The sequence below is a fragment of the Ambystoma mexicanum genome, chromosome 7q (genome assembly GCF_040938575.1).
Source record: "Ambystoma mexicanum isolate Mex_15411 chromosome 7q, UKY_AmexF1_1, whole genome shotgun sequence".
NCBI lineage: Eukaryota > Metazoa > Chordata > Amphibia > Caudata > Ambystomatidae > Ambystoma > Ambystoma mexicanum.
In genome coordinates, this window is record NC_090941.1 from 1,066,454,925 (window position 1) to 1,066,473,113 (window position 18,189).

An 18,189-nucleotide genomic window follows, 5' to 3' on the forward strand; every position below is an offset into this window, starting at 1 on the left:
ATTTATGCAGTGGTCGAAGTGTGTGAAAAGAAGTAGTGGAGCTATGTTCTCTACTGGTCTGCCCCACTCCCCATAAACCCTATCCCTGCGCCCCCTCCCACACACAATCCAAACACCCAAACAAACACCCCTGCTATTTATGGGAATGTACAGTGCAGTGCACTGAAGTGCAAGCTTCAACTTCTTCCTACACTTTTATTTTAAAACTAAACCATTCCGGAACGGTTTCTTTTCAAAATAAAAGTACAGGAACTGTGAGACTTAAAAATAAAAAGTATGGGAGCACCGCTCCCGACCGCTCCCGCCCACTTTGACCTCTGTATTTATGAAGAGAGAGTTGGAGGTATTGAGGCCCCAGGCACCAGAAGGCCTTGTGGACAATGCAGAGGTCTTGAACTTAATCCTTGCAGCCACTGGGAGCCAATGCAGAGATTTCAGTGCTGGAGAGATAGGATCCCTGGACTTGAAGCCAAGGACAAGTCTCGCAGGCCTGTTCTGGATGAGTTGCAGAGGGCGGAGAGTTGAAGCAGGCAGATTTAGAAAGAGGCTGTTGCGGTAGTCCAGCCTAGAGAGAACCAGAGCTCTAGAGACAGTGAGCTTCTGGGGTAAGGAGTGGAAAGAAAGAATACCTTTGAGGAGGTGCAGTTGGTAGTTTGACTTCTTTGAGATGTCAGAGATGTGAGGAGAAAAGAAGAGTGTGGAGTTGAAGATGACCCCGATGTTCTCAGCCTCACAGGTGGGAGCAGGAAGAGGGCCATGGGAGTCTGGCCAGAGAGTGACAGGAAAGGATGGTGCAGGTTTGCCGATGAGGAGAATCTCCATCTTACTGGCATTAAGGCAGAGATTGTTGGTAGCACACCACTCCGGGACAGCAGACAGACAGTCAGAGATGAGAGAAGGAGAAGAGGTGGCAGAAGGGAGCCTGATAATGAGTTGAGTGTCATTTGCATAGCACTGAAAGTTGGAGCAGAGAGCAGCAATGCGGTGGGCGAGAGGAGCCAGGTATTGGTTGAACATCCAGGGAGACAGGTTAGACCCGTGGGGAACACCACAGCTAGAGAGTGACATAGAGGAAAGGAAGGACCTAGGTTGGACCTGGGAGGGTCGATCAGAGAGGAACAAGGTCAGGCAGGCCAAGGCCTGATCGTTGATGCCCAGGTCATCACAGAGAAGATTGAGCAGGATGGCATGGTTGACTGTGTCAAAGACAGAAGAGAGATCGAGTAAGATGCGGACAGAGGGGACATTAGAATCCAAGTTAGAGAGCAGTTCTTCACGCATGTTCCGGAAAGCTGTTTCTGTGCTTCTGGCTGCTCTTAAGCCAGACTGATGGTCATGGAGACAATGAACAGATTTAGAATAAGCTGGGAGATGGCCAGCTTTTCGAGGATTTTGCCCAGGAAAGGACTGATGGAGATTGGGCGATAGTTAGCTGGGCAGGAGGGGTCGGCTGAGCGTTTCTTGAGAAGAGGGTGCACAAGAGAGTGTTCCAGGGCAGGAAGGGAAGGACCCAGTGGCAAGGAGTGGTTGCAGAAGTCAGCCAGGGCAAGAGCAAGGGTGTCAATGTGCTCCTTGATGTTTTTGGAGGAACAGGGAAGAAACTGTTTTGACAAGACATTCATAGATCAGACTTGTCTAGAAACCTTGTCAGGAGAGAACAGAGTAAAGGAAGAGAAAGAGGGAGGAGAGGTGGCCGAGGGGGGCTGGAGGTAGAGGAGAGAGTTAAGGGAGGACGAGAGGGTGGACATGATGTCCTAGGTTTTAGAGATGAAATGAGAGGCCACAGCCATGCAGAGAGCCTGGGAGGGGACAGGAGAGGTAGAGACTGCAGCAGGATTGGCCAGCTCCTTGCAGATTTGAAAGAGTTTGGCTGAGTTGTTAGATGCCGCAGAGATGCCGGCTTGGATGTGGGCTCTCTTCTTAGTGTGGACAGAGAGCTGGTATTGCCTTTGGAGCAAGTGGCAGGCCAGTTTGTTGAGGATGCACAGGAAGCTAGCCATTTCCTCTCAGCCACCCTGCACCTGCATTTAAGGGTGATGCCAGGAGTTGCACTTGACTTTGGGCTTCAAGCGACTCCTCATGACAGGGGCAAGAACATCAAGAGTATCAGAGATGGAAGAGTGGAGCATGGAAAGGGCTGTGTCAGCATGTGAGCCAGCCAGAGGTGGAGGAGAGGGAGAGAAAGTGGCAGCAAAAGCCTCAACTGACACACACTTCATGGGTGGGATGACCGAGAAGGTAGGTGGCAGTGCTGAAGTTGGCTTGGCTTGAGGAGTAGAGAGGGAGAGATGGGAGGAAAGAAAACAAGTGATCACTCCAGGTGAGAGGAGTGATGAGGGCGATATAGAGGTGGAGGTCTGAGGAGATCAGAACATCCAATGTGTGCCCTGCAGAGTGAGTTCGGCCAGAGGGGATAATAGAACGAGAGAGAGTCGCAGAGGTTGTGAAAGAGTCCAGAGGAGGGACAGGAAGCATCCAGGTGGATGTAAGTATCCAGGAAGCAGGAGTTGAGAGGTTGAGGCCAGGAGGGAGGAGGAGAGGTCCGCCCACTCAGAAATGAGGAGATGATCTGACCAGATGGCCGATATATAGTAGCCACGGTGAGAGAGTGGCCAGGACAGGGAGAGAGCCTGCAGACAAGGCATTCGAAAATGGAGTAGGCCTGCATAGGAATGACAGAGGCAGGAATCCACTCTGAGAAGATCAAGGCTACACCCCCTCCGGAATGGTTGGATCTGGGTGCGGAGAGGATCTTGTAGCCATCATGGAGGAGAGTGTCAAAGAGATGAGATGGAAGCAGAGCCAACATAGTGTACAGGCATTAGGCATTGTGAACTGTGTCTGCCATCAACTTTTCCCTTCAGGGCAAATACAAAATAGAGCCCAAGACTCCTTGCTTTTCTAGTGACAAGCGGTTATATCTAAGTGCTACAGGGGCTTCTGTATGCAGTCTAATATGCAGGGTGCTCCTCTCTTGTATGTTAGATCACTTCGAATGGTGTTTGCCACATTTGGAAGTGCCTAGGGGGGTGGGATAAACTCATTTCCATCCCAACATTCCCCCCCTTTCATTACTCCTACAGTAAGTCTACCTACACTGAACCAACTCCCAGCCAATTCCAACCCTCACCATCTTGTTGAAAGCTACAACAATAGCATGCGCCTAGCCCTAGATGCCATCGCACCACTAAAGTTGAGAAAACCCAAGCCGATAAAACATTTGAATACCTGGTTCACGGCCCACCTAAAAGCCCTAAGGTTAGAGAAACGCAAAAAGGAACAAATTTGGAGACAAGCTTCCACAGACAGCAACAATCTGATCCTCAACAAAATAGTTTCTACCTACAAAAAATAAATCCTCCTCGCCAAACAAGAATCTTACAACCTGAGAATACTGCATGCCAAATCCAGCACTAAAGAATTGTTCACCATTTTAAAAGAGCTAGAGTCACCCATCCCGGCCCCAGACACCTGCTTGAAAGACAAACAATGGTGCACCAGCATCCAAAATGCCCTTTCCAATAAAGTTGCAGGCCTCCAAATCAAAATTAACAACAAGAAAGAGACTTTATCCAACTCCAAACCTAACAACACCCCCCCACGCACCGGCCTTCAACACCCTCCCCCGAACACCCTGACTCTCTTCAGCTTCTCCAAAGCATCCACGCTATAAGTGGAAAAAATCATACTCGGCCTCAAACCATCCAACTGCCAAGGCGACCTATGCCCACCTCAAATCATCAAAGACGCAGCCAGAGACCTATCTCCATTCATTACCAAACTCATCAACGCCTCCTTCTCTTCAGGTACTATCCCCAACAACCTCAAAGAATCCTGGGTCCTCCCCCTACTAAAAAAACCCTTACTAGACCGAGCCATACCCACTAACTACAGACCCATCACCACCGTCCCCTTCCTACTAAAAATCCTCGACAAGACATCCTATCTACAAATTCAGAAATTCCTTGAACAAAACCACCTCCTAGGATTTATCCTATCCAATCAGGATTTAGACCCCAACACGGCACAGAAACCACACTCATTGACCTCAAGGCCCAAATCGACACTCTGAGAGATAATGGGAAAACTGCCTTATTGCTCCTCTTAGACCTCTCGGTAGCTTTTGATCTTGTTGATCATAAAATCCTATGTAGCCACTTAGACTCGGCTGCCCACTTTTCCCAAGAAGCTATTGGCTGGATCAAATCATTCCTGAGCAAAAGATCCATGCGCGTCTTTTCCACCACAGCCTCCGCTGACCCCATCCCCATCACATGTGGGGTCCCTCAGGGGTCATGTGTCTCCCCCACACTGTATAACGTGTTCACTAAGCCCCTGTTTGATGATCTCGACGGCCTGGGTATCACATACACTAACTATGTTGATGCTACCCAGATTCTCATCCCGCTGACGGGAGATTACAACACGGATTAGGCCTTGGTGAACAAGGTGTACCTCATCATCCAGGCATGGATGGCCTCCCATAGTCTATGCCTGAATGATGACAAGACCGAACTCATCATCCTGGGATCAGCCACAAACCTTAACAAATTGGACCTCTACTCCAGCTTCACCATAGACGGTAACTCTATAATGGTAGCTAAGGAAGTGAAAACCCTCGGCATCTACCTCGATTCCACCCTCTCCTTCCATAAACAGGTCAGCTCCATGGCCTCCACCACAGCCTACACATGCAAGCTTATACGCTCGGCCAAACCCTTCCTCTCCACCCAAAGCTGCATTACTCTAGCCAGAGCCCTCATACTATCAAAATTGGACTATTGTAACTCCCTCTATGTAGGTGCTAACAAACAGGTTACCAATAAAATCCAGATCCTACAGACCAATGCGCTCAGAGCAGCGCTTACCTTCCCTAAAAGAGAACACATCTCGTATATTAGGAGAACTCACAACTGGCTCACCACCACGGACAAAATCCTGCTTAAGGTAGCCTCCCTCACCCACAAATGCCTTAACAATGTAGCTCCCCATTATCTAGCGGACAGAATAACTAGATACACGCCCAACAGACACACCAGAAATAGCAATGCTAACTTGCTCGCTGTTCCCAGATTCAAGCGAACGAAAATGGGCGGCAATAGCTTCCAGGTGAAAGCAGCCCAACACACTAACACCCTCTATTAGAGCACCACAAACCTGGCACCAATTTAGGCGTAACTACATTCAGTGGCTAAAGAACAAAGACCAATAACATTTGTAACTACTGCAAAAAATGTTTTTCAACCTGTAACTCTTTCGCAATTGTACTCTGTCTCCTTGTAACTGCATTTCCTCACTGCATCCTTGTATAATAATGTAAATAATGTACAGCACGGTAACTAAGTTGAGAATATACTTGTAATGCTTGCGCCCTCATACCTAACGGTCCGGTGCGCCATATAAATAAACAAACAAACTAATTCCCCTCCCCCATATTTTCTTTCATTTGCATGCCTTTTGGCTTTTGTCCCAAGTGGGTGTTCCTTTTATGGGCATCCATGCCCTGCATATGTATCTTAAACTTTCCCCACGCTGTGCGTACTGCTCAGAAGTGCAAGTGATGTATATACATCTCCCGTCCCCGGCCAAATCCACCCACAATTCCTGGTAATTGTCAGGGTCAGGGGGAGGAACAATAGTGGTGCGGTACAATATGTCCACCTCGTCACCAAGAGGGAGGGGAACCATATGCTATTTAGGGCCATCGTTTTGTTCGGTCTGGATTTCTATCTCTTGGATTTTACGATGCATCTTGTTACTCGTTTTCAAAATTGTCACCATCATCATTGCACTATTAGGTACTGCTCTGGCACAACCCTGGAGACCCAATTGACACATGCAAAATATCAGTAGAATGAACACAAAGATGGGGACAAGCATCTTGATCAATGTTTCAAGCCACAACGGGACCCAGATGAAAGCCATTGTGAACCAGGCATCTTCCTTGACCCCAGCTTCCTTTTTTTCATTTTCACTCCAAGCTCATGAACCGCCGCAATAACGTGTGTTAATGCCCCATTTTCAGCGTATTCAGAAGGTACACACATGCAACATGAACTCACAATCATTTTGCACACCCCACCCACCATAGCTGTCAGGAGGTCGAGGACGTACCTATTCTGCATAGTCATCAACTTTAAGGTGCTCAGTTCTACTTTTATGACATTGAACCCCTCCTCTGTGTCATTGACAAGCTGGATCAGTTCCCATCAAACAATCTGGAGCCACGTGGCATTTGCTCTTGTTTGAATGCTGGGCACTAAAGATGTGAAAAAAGTCTCTACTGAATTGTAGTTTATATTCATCAGATATTTGTGCAAGCAGGTCAGATGAGGCTTTGGATATGTAATTTGATGATCATCTTTGTCTGCTCAACTGAGTATTCTGCTTCTGAGGGGGTAGAGGGAGATAGTGGCAATTCAGTTTGTTGGGATTCTTCGGTGGCGGGTGTGGTAGGATCTTCGAGCAGGGCACCCCTCATTGATGCTCTTTGGGCACCACCTGTTTGGGTGAATGTAATGTAGCTAGCATACAATAGCCCCTCCAAGAAGGTGGGAGGTGCAATTACACTCATTGTCCACAAATCCAGTAATAGTCCATTATTGCAGCGGTGCCTTTCTTGAGGTCAGTGATCATGACAGTTCTATTGCACCTTGTGTTTGAGCCAACAGCAATTGTTCCTTTGTTGAAAAAGCACTTCATACGTTTATGGTGGACATATTTGTATGGGCCTTTCAAGAGCTGTGACCCACGTCAACTTTGTGATGTGTTCTGCCCACGTTTGTTTGCAAGCTTGTGCTATGTGTGTTGGTATTTCTTCAATTACCCCAACAGTCCTTCTGCCTTGCACAAATAAATTGCTTCTTGCCATTCGCTATTCACTTATCTTTTTCCTTCGATGCGCAGGTATGGTTCTTAGAAGCACTTTGGGTTATTTGAGATTGTTTTGCACTTTCGGTGGTCTGGTCCAAATGTTCTAGATCAACATTGCATGCCCGGAAAGTGCCTTTAATCCTACATAGTGCAAGTTGAATGAGACATTGAGTTTTTGTCATAGGTACTTCTTGTGGGATTAAGACCTTGGGGGTCCCAGATGCATGCGGTATCAAGGAACAAACATAGCAACTCCCATTTGTCGTTCGCCTTCCCAATGCACTCATATCGGTATACCAGCTATTCGAGAGCTCGGGATGACGAATGTCACGTATCTCATCAAATCCTAACACATGGCAAGTATCATATTTTCATATGCGTGTTTGTCGTTTCCTTCTATTGCTACCCAACATAACCTTCTTTTTACCACTATGTCTCATTATTTAAGGCGGGATGGGGACTGACAGTGTTGTTCTCTCTGGAGACGTTTGATAAGGTTTTAAAAACCTGGGCTGTGGGCATGCACATACTTCTATCCTGAAGTTCATTCGCATTGGGACTAGAGGTCATGTTGCTTCCGTCTAGTGGAACTAAGGTTACATTGAGTTTTTGGACGGTTGGCCTAGTCCGGTGAAAAGGTGTGAGATTCAGTGGTGTGCTCCTATTCCAGGCCCATTTGTACCGATTCCACAATCATTTGCTCCCTTGCCCCTTCTTTTTGAGCGCTTGCCCAGAAAAAAAAGAGAGAGAGGGAGAGAGAGATTTTTTTATTCTTTGTACCCTGTGTTCGGTAGCAGCAATGCACGTTCTGCAATACTTTTTTGCATGCACAAAATATAATGCACACAGTGCTATCTAGTTAGATGCATTGTTATTTGTGTGGGTGCTGGATGTTGTCCCCGGGGAGGCCCGCCGAACATCCAAGAGGGGTATCCAATATCTCACCCCCCTTAATTTTACTGCTAGTGGGGTGGAATACACCACTTCATAAAGCCCATGGAACCTGGGGCTCTTCCACTTTCGGAAGAAACTGCAGACATATATCCACTCGCAAGGCAACAGGGGTTGCACTGGGGTGGTCTTTTTAGATGTGGTTGTCATAGTTTCTCTGTCTCCTGTGTGGGGTGGGGCAATTTGTTTCAAAATAGAACTGATTTTGTGGGTGAGTTAGGTCAGATACTGTTTGAATTCCTCACCCAAAATTGTGGCTGTCTGGTGCGCGTCTGATGCTCTCCTCACTGGCGACAAGGGTGTTTGCATGCGTCTGCCAGTTTCTATTTCGTGAGGGGAGAGGTGGTGGTCCTTGCTGAGCTCTGTGCATAATTTGAAAAGTGCCAAAGGTAAACCATATACCCAATTCTTTTTGAATGTTTTACATAGTTTTGAAAGTCTGCTTTTGAGGAGTGCATTTATTTTTTCCATCAACCGGTTTGCTTGTGGGTGGTAAATGGAACACATGCAGTGTTTTTTTCCCAATAGTGTTCCCTTGAATAATTAATTGACATTTATTTTCCTGTTATCTGAGCGCAGGATGCAACACACTTCCCACTGGGGGAACAGTTATCTGACTAGAAATTTGGCTGCACAGTTGGCATCGGGCCGTGCACGTGGGCCTGCCTCCACCCACCTGGAAAATGGACACTCCACCACAATCAAATATTGTGCCCATTACGCCACTCTCCCATGTCTGCATAATCAATGTGCAGCTCACAAAAGGGGCCCACGAGGTGGGGTAGAGTCCCCCTTAGGGTTCACAGTGTCATGCCAGTGCTAAACACTTGGCATGTTATGCACTGGACCACCATCTTTGTAATGTGCTCCTGTAGATTTGGTATGAACCAATCCTCCTGGAGGTCTGCTGCAATATGTTGTCTGAAACTGTGAGATGGATAGTACAGTTGCTCAAATGTGTTGTGCAGTAATTCCACAGGCATCACCACCTTTCCAGTGGCTTGTTGTCTTCACCGGACGACATCTGTGGTTGATTGAGTGCAGCCCTGTTTGAGCCACAACTCTTGCTCTTCAATGGGGGCCCTGCGCTGTAGATCGATCTGTGTGATGGGTAGTGCCAAATATCCCTCTGTTTGGGTGGTAAGGGTGAATGCAGTTATAATGTACTCTTTTGTGGTAGGTGGAGGGAGGTATGCTGCCTCTTTGGCTGCCGCAACTGCGGCCGTGTTTCGCAATGATATTTCGTCTGTGTTATGGGTGTGTGATGCGCATTTAACAATTGCCACAATAGAAGGTTCTGCGAGGGCGGAAATCAAGGAATTGAGTAAAGCTGCGTCTTGCACAGGTGAGCGGTCTGCTCACCTGAACTCTCCCTTTCTCCAACGCGACAGACCTGCATGTACCGTAGTGGTTCCATATGCAGAGTCTGAATACATTGTTACATAGCATACATTAGTTCCTGCAAGGCTTCTATGAGTGCTATGAGTTCTGCTGCTTGGGCGGAGTAATGACTGGGCAACCTCTTCCTGACAAGTGTTTCATACTCTCCCTCTTCTAGGCGCACCATTGCTGCACCGACATGCTTTTCGCCCTTGTCTGGTTCAATTGATGCTGACCCATCAATGAAGAGTATTTCTCCCTCTTCTAATGCCCTGTTCTTTGACTTAGAAATATCGTCCCCGTCCCCTTCATATGATGCACAGTTGTGTTGTTGCATATCCTCTGCATTGCATGGTTCAGTGAGAAAGGTGGCAGGATTTTCTGTTTTACACCTTACTATATAATGTGTGGGTTAGACAGTATTATTTCATATGCTGATGCTCTTTGTGTGGTTAGTGTGGATTCAGAGCAGTATTGCGAACAGTGAGTGCTTGATGTACAGTGTCACAGAGCACTCTATGACAGTGGTAGAACTCTTCTCAATTGCGAAGGATGCTGCTGCAAGGGCATGTTCGCAAGCAAATTGTACTTGCATGACAGAATCAAGTGTACCACTATAGTAGGCCAATGGCCCATGTAACTATTTTGTGTTAGAACGGCAGTCATGTGAGTACCATTTGAATGGGAACAGAGAAAAAATTCAAGTGCATAATTGGGGGTGGCCAGGACAAGAGCAGTTGAAAATAGTTATTTGAGATCATTAACGTTTGTCACCATTTCTGCTGTCCACTGGATAGGGCTGTTCTCCTTTTGTGCTTCTTTGAGACCTTGTAGAAGCCTAGTGTATGCTGCGTAGTCTAAAATCCATGCTCTGCAGTAATTTCAGAGCCCCAAAAAGGTTTTCCTATCTTTCACTGTGATAGGCTTGGGGGTGGCATGCACTGCTGCTGCTCTGTCAGGAATTATTCTCTTACCATCTTTGGAAATGAGCTGCCCTAAGTAGAGCACTTCTGTTTGGCAGTATTGGAGTTTCTTCTTGTCTACCTTGTACCCCTTGTGCAAAAGCAGTTGCAACAGTGTGATGGAGTCCCTTGGATAGCTGTGTTCACTGTCGCTGCAGGCCCGGAGGTTGTCTACGTATTGGATAATCATGCTAGGCACTTGAGTATTTCCTAGGTCTCCTATTGAAAATGCTGGCGGTCTCACAGTATTCCTGGTGTAGGCGAAGCTGCTCATAGCAGCTTCCTCCCAGTGTGAATGCCGTGAGCTACTGTGACTCTGGGTCGAGTGGCACTGTGAAAAAGGCATTCTTCAAGTCCACTACTGTAAAATGCGTTGCTTGCTTTGGAATGCTGCCCAAAATGGATGCCGGGTTCGGGACAAGGGGAAACTCCTTCTGTACAATATCGTTTAGGGGCTGCAAGTCTTGGATCATTCTCTAGCTTCCCCCAGTGGCTTTCTTGATTGGATAGATAACCGTGTTACATGGTGATGTTGAGGGCACTATAATCCCTTGCTGCAGTATGGCCTACAATGTTTCCTGTATTCCCTCCTCAGCTTCTCTGAATATGGGATACTGTTTTACTCTTGGAAGTATTGCTCCTGGTTTAAGCGTTGTCTTTATGGGCATTACTTCTTTTAGCATCCCTACATCCTGGGGGTTTGTTGTCTACAAGTCTGGGGGGAACAGACTGTAAATCATCTTCACAGAAAAAGGGTGGGCCACTAACAATGGCTAGCAGGGGACTCGGTATTTTTCTATACTGGACCATTATGTCACAGGGTATGCAGATTTCGAGGACAATCTCCCCATCATTGTTATCATCATGAAAGAGATCCTCATCTGTCAATACTCGCAGAGGTATGTTGGCGTCAATGCACAACACTGTGCGCCATTGGCACCCATGGCGGTCATTTGCTATCACTATGATCCTTTTAGCAGATACTTGCAAACCCGCTTGATCTAATGACAGGATTGTGCCAGCAACCACTTTGGGGGTGCTACAGGGTGGAAAATAAAATCTGCATGACTCTCCATTCTTTCCTGGTGATTTGTGGAACTGCTCGAGCCAGCACTCTAATGCCATACATGAACATATCTGGGTTCATTGGTATTCCCCTCACTACCATCTCACTCGCCACAGCATGTATCACCAGCATCGCTCGGAGAGAGCACATGCCAGGTGTGGTGCAAACAGTCCCTCTGTCTTTAAACAATATTGTCATATTCAGTTTGCTAAGCAGGTCCCTTCCCAGCAAGTTGACAGGTGAGCTTTCAGAGGAGATGAGAGGTGCTCTTACAACTTTCCCTCCTATTTTAACATCTAGATCCTTGTTGTAAGGAACCATAACTACAGCCCCAGGAAATCCCTGTGTGTCACAAGTTTTTCCTGATAGCGGGAAGTCACCTTCACTTATGCACGACTTTTCCGCCTGAGTCCACCATGAAGACGAATTGTTTATTGCCTTTCTCTTTCCCCCACCAGTGGTTCCTCTTCTGGATGGAAGGTCATTGACAGTGCAGGACACGTAAGTGTTCTCTGTGAGCTGTCCTAATCGGGATAGGTTTCTGCATCGGGGAACCCTTTATAGGGTGCTGCGGCATCATTGGGTGCAGTCACAAAGGGATGCCTTGCTCCTGCAGCCAGGTGATTTGGGTGGGGTTAATGGAGCTGGAGTACCTGCTGTTGTGGTGGTGGGTTGTAAGGTCCTGGTATTTGGGGAGATAACTGAGCGTAATCCTGATGTATTTGATAGGGTATCATGGTCATCCCCTGGACCGGCCCTTGGGGGCTTCCGGGGTGGGAGCTTACATAGGGTTGTTGATTGTAACTATAGTTCCCCCAGGCCTTCTGCGACATTCCCTAGAAAAATGTCTCCACCTTCCACATGACCAACACTGTCCTTGCCCCCTCCTCCTCTCGGCCCCTGTCCACCAGGACCTCCTCCTCCTCCTCCTCTCAGACCTCGCAACCCACCTTGTCCTTGCAGCAGCCCTCCTTGCACTGTGGTCCCCAGAAATTCTTATTTCCTCCCCACTGTCCTGGCCCATTTCCTGCCCAAACCGCTGGGATCCTCACTTGCATGACCACCGAGGCACACTCTAACTCCCCTGTTTGTTCTGGGGGCAGTGCTGCAGATACTGCTGCCACCTTCACCAGTTTATTTTGAACTACTTTCACTTCATCCGCCTGCCTTCTTTGAATAGTTTCCTTTCCACGCTCCTTTAGCCACCTCACTGGTGCACTATGATGCTTTGAATATGGGGCCATCCTTTTGCTATCTTATCGAGGTTCTTTTGCACTTCTTTAGGCAGTCCTCTTTTCACAATACAATAAAATAAGGATGTGGATTGACCCCAGGTGGAACCTGTTTACCCTCTCCACATCTCTTGAACCCTAAGAATGAACTACGCTGCATCTTCTTTTTCTCCCATAGTGCATTGCGTCATAGATTGTAAGGAGCATCCGGGAAAGTACATTGCAGTGCATCCCACACCTGTGCCCTTATCCTGTTAAAAGATACTTCATCATGGTCATCATTGCTCACTGTCACTCCAGGGTACCCTGCCTTAGCCCACAGTATGTCTGCCTGATCCACCACTACCACCACTATCAAACTCTTAATATCTCCTATGGCAAGGGGCACCACACGGTGTGTTTCTCAAAGGCGTAGATGCATTTCCCCCATCCGCTGTGAGTGGTGGGAGTGACTTAAGGAGATTATTTGTATCAATCTTTGCCCAGGGGACATACTGGGACCACCACCCTGCTCCTTTATGTATGAGGGGCATTTGCAACATTATCTTCCCTTTCCCACTTTTTATACCACTTCTTTTTTTCTTCACCACTGACATCCTACCAAACCTTTCCCTTAACCTACCGTCCCATAGGCGTGCTACCCTGGGTGTAGTTGTGGGCGCTTGCTCAGCACCTCCCTCTGTGTCATTTTCCGTATCCTCAAAATCACTCCACCACTCCTCATCTCCTCGTTGAAACACCACATTCTCATACCCCAGGCTATCGGTCTCTCCTTCCCGCTCTACTATGAACTGCCCAAATGGGGGGCACTGTCAATCCTGAACAGGAAGTCCTCTGACTTCCATTCGTACCCAGGTGGCCGTGGAGGCGTCCATGGGAGCAGCATCAGGACCTCTGCTGCCCTCGCTGTTTCGCATGCAGCTCTTAATCTGGCCAATTCTGTGCGCACAGTGGTCAATGCCACTTCAAGATCCCTCGTGCTTGTTCCTGTATGTGTAGCCGCGTCAGGGGGTGCAATATACAGTGGGGGCAGAGCTGTACTTGTGCCTGCTGGCGTTGTGCTCCCGAATCATATGTGGGGTTAGTATACCCATGTGCTGGTCACGATACAAGTGGATAAAACCCTTTCTAGGTTTCCCCACTCGTTGCAGCTTCCCCCATATCGCCCTTCTTGTTACTTTCAGATGTCGCCCCATTCCCTTCAGAGGCCTCTGTTTCTTCGAACATTCTCCAGAGGCCTAAAATCTCCCATCTATTCTGTTGTGGTCTTCCACTTATACCTTGCCGTCAAATATGTGGAAAAATGATCTATTGCGCATCGGACAAAGGACCCCCCCTCTGGCCAGGAATGAGGCATTCCTTCCCCCTTAGTTTCTGTCACCCATTGACCATGATACTTCTTGATTTTGTCACTGTACAGGGGTACAGCCTTAAATATGTGACCTAGGGGCGTGTCTGTCCTCATGGTGGTCGTCTGACAAAAGTGGGTGTGACCAATATGTTTGTGCAGTATTCTTGTCGTTAATCCACCCCCTCAAGTCGTTCACTCCCTTTTATAAAATGCACATTATATCTGCCTCTGTACTGTCAGTCAATATTGTCACACATCTCTTTATGTAAAAAAAAAACATCAACTTGATCTGTTTTCCCTTCCTCACTAGAGTATCCCCATTCACTCCTCACTCACTTCCCTCAGTCACCTTCCATTGACACCACACCACCCCTCCTGGGCCTCCTCCGTAGATATAAATAAATATACTTAAAATAACAAGCTAAAATAACAAGCTAAAACAACAACCATGACTTTTCCTGAGCCCTCTAATTATAGGCGACTCCTATTTTTTTCCTTATATCTCTTTTTTTCTGCACTGGTCGGGACAGTGTGCTGTGGCTGCCACCTTCCCTCCTCACTCGGGAGGCTCCCTTTCCTTCCTCTTTGTTCTGCATATAACTTAAAAAAAACCTCAACAATCACAAGCCCACTATATACTTCCGCATTTAGACATCGCATGTTCACCTCTTTCATATTGCTCCATCCCCCAACCCAAACATTGTTTTTCCTTGCAAGATATACTCACTTGTCCACACTCTTCTGACAGCTTCTGTTCACAAGGAATCCTCAACAGGCTTGGGCCTCTCCCTGGGCCCGCACCCCGCTCCAACGAGCAGGTGTGATTCTGCAAAGAAGGCACCCACAAAGGCCACTTCTGCATAGGTGTTTTAGGCACTGGTCACTGTAGGTGGGCACGGCCCTTCCGGACAGGCCTTCTGGACGCCGCTGCAAGTACGGGAGTTACGGAATCTCGTCAGGGTCACCAAATGAAGGCAGGTACCCCAATTACATACACTCCAGAGTAAATACAACCCACTAGGGAAATAGGCCAGGTGAGAGAGTTGCAAGGACAAGAAGGTTAATTATACAGAATACAAATGTCAGCAAAGGACTCTGCTGCCCGAGAGCACACCGACCAGTTCACATAAAACATCTGCTTATAAAGGGCAACATTGTCATACACATATAAGACAACTTGGCGCTCACGATTGGTGGGGATCCTACACATGGACCTGTTGCATAGGGGATACCAGGCTGCAATTGGTTAGTTCTTCTCCGTCCATCAGGATCCATGTGGGTCAGCTGGGCTCATCCTCCAGTGAAGGTCGGTTCACACATTCGGAAGACTGTATCTAACTACACTAACGTGCTAAAACAGAATATTAACTCATTGTGGCAGGCACCTGGGCGTCACGGGAAATAGTGCCAGGGAACTGGGAGGATATAATACAGTTATGCCGGCCTACACAATCAAGGCTTCATTGATACCTCAGTTAACACTTTCAAGGTCTTCCCCTGGGGTTCTGATCTTAAATCTATGTTCCCTAGTACTTCGGATTGCAGGGGGCGTGGAGCTCGGATATAGACGTACTCGCTTAGATCTCTGATGGGTGCTTGACGGATAGTGGGACCTGGGGGTCGCGTTCTGATCAGAAAAGGCAAAGGTGTGGGGCTGGCTCCGACCTTGCTGGGTGGGGGTTAGAGGGCGACTGGCAGTTTATTGGAGATGGATGGACGCAGCGCGGAGTCAGGTGTTGTCTCACGACAGGGTCACACTCCAGCAAGAGATACTAGATATTCACAACACTGTGAGGCTGAGATGGAAATGGACTTCTGTGGGAACAAGGCTTGTGCTGAGCCAAAATGGTGTACAGGCATTGGGTATTGTGAACTGTGTCTGCCATCCTCTTTTCCCTTTAGAGCAGAATACAACATTGAGCCTTGGCTCCATGTTTTTCTAGTGCCAAATGGTTATATCTAGGCGCTACAGGGGCTTCTATAGATTTCTTTCATTGAATGTGCTCACTGAGGTGTGATTTTATTTTCACCAAGGATGAACAGAGTGCTATTTCCAAATGTTGCTCTCAAGAACAGCATTCTGCTCAAGGTAACAGAAGGCAGCATGCCAAAGGAAACATACAACAAGGACGTTTGATGTCTCTCCTAAAGGCAGTTTCTCTGAATACACATTCACAAAATCTTTTAGAAATAAACACACTTCCTTCTGTTCTTTCATTACCTGCTAAACATCTTTGCCTATAAAAGTACCCACTTTCTGAAATGTCATAGTTAACTTTTAATGTTTTGATTTTTGTCAAGAAATCTGCATACACAATCATGTCTCAGGTGGATTTGTATTCTTTTATCATAGTACGCAGGCCAACTTTATATTGTCTGATCGGTCTCCAACTTTGTCCTCATTAGAAGCGTTTTGGACTGGCTTTGTGATGGCCATCTGCACTCATTTTAATTGCATTATCCTTTTATCTGATACCATGAGTGGCATTGTACTCATACTATTGTAGTTTGGACCTATTTTCTTAGATATTTAATTATGTTTACATGTGTTTGACTGCTGCAGCTGGCACATCTGGCAACTGACATGCGTTCTTAATTTATTTGCTCTGAAAAGCAACACACGCACACCTGCACTTCACACCCACAAATACAAACCTCTGACTAGTCAATGGGACTGAATGTCTATGTTTATTGTGTTTATATAGCGCTTTACGCCAAAGCTGGAAAAGCTGGTTTCCATGCATGTGGCACTGAATCTTGGCATGACGGGCTGGTCGCTCACGCTGTTTGGTGTGCTCACCTATGCTGTGTCTTTTTCCCACTCACAGGTATGTGTTCCTCCTCACCATCCTCTTCTTCATTCCCGGAGTCGTGATGATCGTGGCCTACGGACTGATCTCACGGGAGCTCTACCGAGGGATCCAGTTTGAGATGGACATGAAGAAGGAGGCGAAAGGTCAGTGGTTGGGAGATCTGTTGAGGGCCAGGGACTCTTCAGGTGCACTTGATTCTCTAAAGCACTCAGGCTTTGCTGTGGCGTAACATGACACACTCAGGATACAGTGCAAGGTGAGGATTTGCACCCTTGTTTAAGTGGGAAGTGACCAGTAGATGCCTCGACCTTCCTGGGTTGTGAGCAATTTGTTGTTGTTTTTTTATTGTATACGTTTTAAATTAAATCTTTACAATTTGTAAAGAAAACAAATAAAAAAACAGTAAAAAACAGATTAAAGAGAACATATACAATAGCCACTTTACAGAATTGCAAAACATGATGCCAACTAATTATCAAATTAAGAAAGAAGACATAATCACTTCATGTGGTTGCAGAGTACACAATCAAGTAAAAATTCCATCATTTCAGTAGTTCATCATAGTTCTTACCCAGAAAATGAGTTAATAGCAGGAGAAGTTTCAACCAGAAGTATATACATAACACAGAAGAGTGGATATCTGATCCCAAAGAGCCCTTTGTGAGCAGTTGAAAGCAAAACTGAAGGGGGGTGGCTTTGGTTTATCATAACCACTGGCATTGCATGGACAACCCACCTGACCATCAGTTTCAACCTGCTAAGACAAGACAGTAGTGGACAATCTATATTCAAATTAGGCAAGTGACTAGTAGATGCCTTGATCCTCCTGTGTTATGAAGCAATTGAAAGCAACACTGAAGGGGGATATGGTTTCGTTTTTGAATTTATCATAACCACTGGCATTGCATGGACGACCCAGCTGACCATCAGTTTTCAACCTTCTAAGCCAAGACGGCAGTGGAAAATCTCTATGCAAATCAGGGAAATGACTAGTAGATGCCTTGATCCTCCTGTTTATATAAATCAATTGAAAGGAAAACTGGAGGGGGGGTGGTTTGCGTTTTGAGCTTCTCATAACCACTGGCGTTGCATGGACGGCCCACCAGACCATCAGTTTTCAACCCGCTACGCCAGGACAGTAGTAGGAAATCTATATGCAAATTAGGCTTGGTACCAACCCAACTAGTGCAGTCCAGCGAGAACTGCTGAGTCACATCCCTTCTGCACAAGCCTACAAGCATCCCCAGAGATGTTTCAGGCTCATTTGCATTCATTAGTGATGTGTCTAGAACTAGCAGGCTGTCACCCAAATCTGGGCATTCCCGTCCCACTCAAGGTGAATCAATTGAAATATGTGTGGTCTAAAAAGCGAGTGTGTTTGTGACAACCCACCTAGCTCAATTAGATGTCTCCCACAGTCTGCAGCAAAATGCAAAACAGTGCAACACTCCATGGCTCCGAACGGCGCTGACAGAGCTGCCATGGTACAAACGTGGGGTCCAAGACGAACTCATCCAAAAGGGTTTTTCAAATATTCACACAGCTTAAACGGATAGCATTC

The 18,189-nt window shown here is 46.9% G+C and overlaps 1 protein-coding gene across 1 annotated transcript in view; it reads left to right on the forward strand.

Annotated features, from left to right (window-relative positions):
* Positions 1–18,189, forward strand: part of CCKBR (cholecystokinin B receptor) — a 452,226-nt gene that overhangs the window by 399,656 nt on the left and 34,381 nt on the right. The window contains exon 4 of the mRNA XM_069640435.1: positions 16,644–16,771. Within this exon, the coding sequence (XP_069496536.1) occupies positions 16,644–16,771 (128 nt within the window). The remainder of the gene's footprint in view (positions 1–16,643; positions 16,772–18,189) is intronic.